The following is a 5,905-nucleotide window of genomic DNA, read 5'->3' as shown; positions in this document are numbered from 1 at the left end:
CGCATGTGGAGACTAGTTAGTTCCTACGTCCTTGATCAGTTATGAGGCTACGAGGACTACGGCACACCGCTCTTGGACACTAGCACCTAAAATCGCATTTGCTGTCCAGGAAGCACCCTTTTGAACTGTTGATTCATTATCCTAGTCAAGAATATTGGCTTAATTTGGATCTTCGCGACGCCTGTTCGATCACGGGCAAGCAAGCAAACTTTTCCAGCCCGAACGCACCCGAGAGAAGTGAGCAAATGTACACATCGTTTCAACTTTCAGTTACAGGATTGTAAATTTGTTTGCACCACGCAATCATAACGGTATGTACACATCTGTCGTCAGGCGCCGCGACCTCATCCCGCCGGCTGCTTGCCGCAGCGGGCGCGCCGTCGGCGCTGGCGGGTGTGCACCATCCAGAAGACGACGGAGAGCATGACGGAGACGGACATGAGCATGAGGCCGTCGTAAACGAGCCCGCTGTAGCGCTCGAGGCCGGGGCAGTTGTTGACGCTGATGGAGGTGAAGGTCTCCCTGACGAAGGTGCAGTCCTGCAGCTGCATAAGGAAGGGCCCGAACTCGTAGAGCCCCATGCTGATGCTCGCCGCCGCCGTCATCTGGTTGTACGCCGGCGGCGTCACCCGCCCCACCGTCGTGCACACCTCCGACCCGGCGTCGCCCGCGACCTGGCACTGGAACCGCTTCCACTCGTCCGGCGCCGTGCTGAAGGTGACCTCGCCGGGGCCGCACTTGCGGGCGGTCATGTCCGGGTTGAACGGGTTGCAGAGCACCGGCATGAGCGGGCCGGACTGGTTGAACCAGAGCGGCTTGAACCCCGGAGGGAAGTCCCGGTTGGAGATGTTGACGATGACGTTGTTGACGAGCGCCACCAGCTGCGCCGTCACCTCCTCGCTCCGGTGCAACGACTCGTTGGCGGTGGCGACGTTTACGCAGGGCAGGATGTCGTCCAGCGCCGTGTGGTCCTGCGGGTGCGTCACCCACTCGTCCATGGCCACGCAGGTGTCGCCCACCACGCTGCACGGTATAAGTACACTCTGTCAGTGAGTGGCTCAACCTGAACAAGTGTACATGTACTGCTCATTCAGAAACTATGATTTTTGGCCAGCCGCCAGCGCTCACTTGTGCAGGAGGATGAAACCGCCGGCCATCGAGATCGTCACGGTGAGGACAACCCATCCGGCGATCACCAGTCTGCACCACGAATACGATGAACTTATCATTTGATCTCAAGGCTGGGAAAAACATGCAACATGGACTGCAGGGAAAAAACGTATGTACTTACAGGGACACAAGGAACTGCAACCCCAGCACGGAGAACACTGCAAAAGGGGCGTCAAGAACAGTAAGTGCTAATTCAGCTGTACTATGTCTGGAAAGCAAAATTGCTGCAAGGTAAGTAGCACGAACAAAATTTGGTAAAGGATTAATGCTTACCGAATCCGAGAAGCGCAAGGCCGAGCATTATAACCCCAACAGCCATCAGGTAGTACTGCCTAAAATCAGCAGAAAAGATATCACATTACTACTGCATTCAAATTCAGAACATGCAATGTCAGACGAATAAAGCCATATATATGTACGCACATCTTGTCCATCACGGTCTTGAACTTGTCGGAGTTTTGGACGATGCGGGCGGAGAACTCATTGGCCGATGAGTTGAGCTTCTCCTCGACGATGTCGATCTTCTGCTGGACGTCAACCGGGAGGAAGATATTGTCCACACCGATGTTCTTGGCGGCTGCCAGGCTCCCCGCGAAGTTCCTAAGATTGTCCACAGTCAGGTTGCCCTGCCCTTCCACGTAGTCCACGGTGCCGATCGTGCTGCGGTGGAACGACTCCTGCCCGGCATTCAGCACGAAACACCCGGCGCTGCAATCGCCACGCACATTCAACCAAGGTACAAGAGATCATCGTTATGAAATATTTGAATTGGGGGAAACTGAAGGAATCGGTGTGGTGAATCAGTGTGGTGAAACTGATGGAAATTTAGACTGTTTTGCCTTTTGAATGTCAGCTTTAAAATAATAACCAAATTACTTACGAATAGGCTTTCGCCGGTGGTTGATCAGGTTGTAGGCCCTACTAAGACAACTTTTTTGAAGAATAGGTACATTATGGGAGGGGTGTTTGTTCTCCATGAAACTGTTAATTCAATGCACTCTGAATCGGGGATTATGTTCAAAGTCCGACTTAGAAAAGGCATACAAAAAAATCAAGTGGCCACTTATTTATCAGTTGTTCAAACTGAATGGGTTTTCTGATTTTGAGATTGGGTTATGGAAACAATTACAGGAGGAAAAAATACAATAAAAGTACAGAATTATATTGTAACTTATTTTCAAACTTTTCAAGGCCTTGTACAAGGAGATCCATTATCTCCCTTGTTATTTGATCTAGCTGCGGATGGTTTAGCAATAATTGTTGAAAGATCAGAAAAGCGGTTGAATCAAAGGTTTGGTTACATATTACAATTTGATTAACAAAGGGTTTCTGCTGTTACAAACTTACAATATGTTGGGTTTTCTCTTAGACGATGATAATACCAGTGCACAGAATCTGACGTTTTTGTTATGTGTTTTTGAACAAATGTTGGGTTTAAAATAAATTATGACAAGAGCGAACTATATTGCTTTGGAGATGCAGTGGACAAGAAAGAGCAATATGGATTGATATTTTGTTTTCATGTGTTAGGAAATCCAGTCGATGAAAATTATCTTTTGAGTAAATAGTGGTGGCCCTGAAGAGAAAATGAAAGGGACTCATTGATTCTAGCCTTGATAACACTCCTTTATACATGATGTCCTTTTACCCGCTTCCTAAATAAGTGATAAGGCGAATGGATTATTTTGGAGCAAGAGTGCTATGGGGGGAAGATTTGGGTATCAAACAATACCACCTAGTTCAGTGGCTGGTGGTATGTACCCCTAAACAATGTGGGGGTTTGGGTGTCAAGGATTTAGAATGTATGATGAACATTACGCTTCTTTGCAAATGAATTTGGAAAATGGAAACAACTAGGTGCGCCACTGCTAGCAGTGGCGCACCTAAATGTTTATGGAAGGACATGTTATATGATGGGGGTGCAAATTGTTTCTGGTGATTCTTGGTTTTGGAGAGGGGTACTCAAAGTTCGAGATATCTTTTATTCCTTTTGCACTCGCAAAATTGGAAATGGAAAAAGAGCTCATTTCTGAGAGGATCATTGGAATGGGAATGAGCCTTAAGCTACATGATTTAGTCAACTTTATTTAATATGTGAAACTAGAGAAGTAACTCTCAACTTTGTTCAGAAGTCTGGATGGCATAGTTTGAAGTTCAGACACCATGCAGTGTGGGAGACTATGATACAAGAGTGTGGTTTATTTTCATTGACAGAGGAGGACGATGCGGTGGAATAGAAATTGGATCCGAAAGGGTTCTCTGTGAGATTTATTTACAGAGCATTAAAATGGAATTCCCCTGGGTTTCCATTTAAATCTTTGTGGAAATTTAAAATACGAACCAAAGTGAAAGTTTTCCTTTGGTTGATGATTAAAAATAACATCCTAACAGAAAGATGTTCTTCATCATCGTGGTTGGCAGGGTGATTGGATGTGTCAGTTTTGTGGAGCTGATGAATCGATAATGCGCTTATTCATCTTTTGCCCGTTAGCTAGGTTCATATGGAATATAGCTAGCTATGTGTTTGATTTCAAATCTAAACCTTCATCAGTGCAGCATTTGCTTGGTGGATGGATGAAAACTTTCAGGAACAAAGACAAACCCTTAGTGACAGTTGGTGTGGCAGCAATCTTATGGGCTATATTGAAAACATGGAATAATGATTGTTTCCGCTCCATTAGACCAAATGATCCAATGGTCACAACCAATCTGATCGAACAACTGGTCTTTTCTTGGTCAATTTTACAGGGAAAGGAGGAAAACAGAAATGCACTCAATTGGGGAGCCAAGTTGGTCGTGCGATTATCAAGTGAGACCTTCCAGGCGGCGAGAGGAGGGAGACCAACGGTGCAGCGGTTAGCAGGATGAAGGAAAGATGAAAAAGCTACAGGAAGAAGAATGATGAAAAGAACTAGGTAGCTGTCTTCCCGGAAGTTCTTGCCCCTCTTGCTGCTCCTCTGCATTTAGCAAGAGGAGCGAGAACTTCCACATCTCATTGTGCAAGTATGTTTTGTATGGTTACCTGGCTATTGTGGATGATAAATGATGATGGATGCTTTCATTTACTTTTCTTTTTTCATATTTTTTTTTACTTTGCAGTTTGCAAAAACGACTGTGGTTTCTTTAATAGAAATGGGGGAAAACGTACATGGTGACGCAGGTGAGAATGACGAGGAGGACGAGGGATGCGATGTAGGAAGTGGGCGAGTATCTGTCGCTCCTGTTCCGGCAAAAGCAGCAGCAGCAGGAGATGACGAGCATCGCCACCCCGAAGCCGACGAACCACACCACGGCAACAAGGAAGAGGGGAGCCCCGGTGTACGCCACCGACTGCATTGCAGATGCACAGATCGAGGAGAAATGCAGCATATAAACGGTTAGCTTAATGCAGGAATTTTTTGAGCGGTGAAGAAAGGAACTGGATGGAGTTTGCCGTGCGTACAGCCCAGTAATGCGTGTCACTAATGTTCCAGCCGCCTTCGTACATGGTGAGCTTGCCCACGGGGTCGCTCCGGCGAGTCCTCCCCGCGGCTAGAACGAGGGAGTTGTTTGCTGGCAAGGGTGTCTCGACGATCGATCTCCTCCATGATGATGCCACTATACTTGCTGCTTGCCCCTCTGCTTAATTACAATGCAATTGTTACCAATTGTACAGAAATGCCGCGTTCATGTCACAGAAAACAGAAAACTGATATGACATTCAGTAGAAAGTGTCATTCAGTAGAAATTGTACAGAAAGTGACAGAAATGCCGCGTTCATGTCACAGGTACTCCAAATATCATCAAGATAATGGCATTATGAGATGAGATCATGAGAAAATTGTATGGACATCTGTTAGGCTGTACTAAAATCAAATTGAGGACCAAAATTGATTGAGCATGACAATTGACAACCGTGCATGCCGACACTGAAAATGCAGACGATTTTCGTTGTTTCGCTGCTGAGACTGAGATTAAACCAGTACCACCAGACCAAATTAATTGAGAATTTGAGAGACACTAACAAAGCAGGGGGGGGGGGGGGGGGGAACTATACAGGGCAGGTACCTGACAGATCACGGTCCCCCTCCACATTAGCGTCTGCCAATGAGACATTGGCGCCGACGAGCAGGAGCAGAACGACGGAGGCGACGCCGACCGACGAGGCGGCGGCCCGCGCCATGCCCTTCCAAAGCACAACGCGTATGCTCGATCCTTCTCCTCTTATTCCGCTCCTACGGGAAGGATATCTTCCCGTGAAAGGAGCCGGATCGACCGGACAGATTTATTCGAGCTCCCCTAAATGCGTTGCTCCTCCTCCAATTCTGGCACGCAATATTCACATCGCGTCGGTCTGCATCCTCAATTACGATCTTCCCCTTGCCGATCTTTCCGTATTTGCTCCCGTCAGGCAGCTGGGTAACGGCGGAGGCGGATGGCCTGCTGTTTGCCCCCTCCAAAACCGCCATGGCCGTAAATAGCAACACGAAACGTGCGCGTGCATGGCCGCTAGGCTGGCCTGCCGGCAGGATTCACTATACATTCTGGGTCTCCCTCGCGAGCCATGGTAGCCATATGAAAAAGTAGGAGCACATGACAGTGCCCAATCAGCCCATTTTGAATACCTGTTATTCTTGATAGTTATGGGCCTCGATAGGCCTGTCTAATCAAGGCCCTGCCAAGAAGGTACTTCTTAATCCAATCCAGACAGGGCTAAGTTCAGTTGTGCAAGTGTTGGCCCTTCATTACCTATGAT

At 47.5% G+C, this 5,905-nt stretch overlaps 1 protein-coding gene across 1 annotated transcript; it reads right to left on the bottom strand.

Annotated features, from left to right (window-relative positions):
• Positions 1-234: 234 nt before the first annotated feature.
• On the bottom strand, positions 235-5,592 carry LOC127336935 (uncharacterized). Its single transcript, XM_051363803.2, has 8 exons — positions 5,218-5,592; positions 4,613-4,788; positions 4,319-4,500; positions 1,594-1,878; positions 1,444-1,502; positions 1,292-1,328; positions 1,129-1,200; positions 235-1,023 (listed from the first exon to the last, which is right to left on the bottom strand). Exons 1-8 carry the CDS (start codon positions 5,330-5,332, stop codon positions 345-347), a joined length of 1,605 nt encoding a protein of 534 aa, XP_051219763.1. The 5' UTR covers positions 5,333-5,592; the 3' UTR covers positions 235-344.
• Positions 5,593-5,905: the final 313 nt, after the last annotated feature.

Source organism: Lolium perenne, chromosome 2, assembly GCF_019359855.2.
Source record: "Lolium perenne isolate Kyuss_39 chromosome 2, Kyuss_2.0, whole genome shotgun sequence".
In the NCBI taxonomy this organism is placed as follows: Eukaryota; Viridiplantae; Streptophyta; class Magnoliopsida; order Poales; family Poaceae; genus Lolium; species Lolium perenne.
Note: the sequence above shows the minus strand (reverse complement) of the source record. Positions and strands in the feature narration are given on the sequence as shown.

Excerpts from the sequence above, each read along its gene's own strand:
- LOC127336935 (XM_051363803.2), bottom strand. The coding sequence starts at position 5,332 with ATGGCGCGGGCCGCCGCCTCGTCGGTCGGCGTCGCCTCCGTCGTTCTG. Across the intron at positions 1,879-4,318 it reads ATTCTCACCTGCGTCACCAT|CGCCGGGTGTTTCGTGCTGA; the intron begins GTACGTTTTCCC and ends TGGCGATTGCAG. Across the intron at positions 1,201-1,291 it reads TTGCAGTTCCTTGTGTCCCT|ACTGGTGATCGCCGGATGGG; the intron begins GTAAGTACATAC and ends TTCGTGGTGCAG.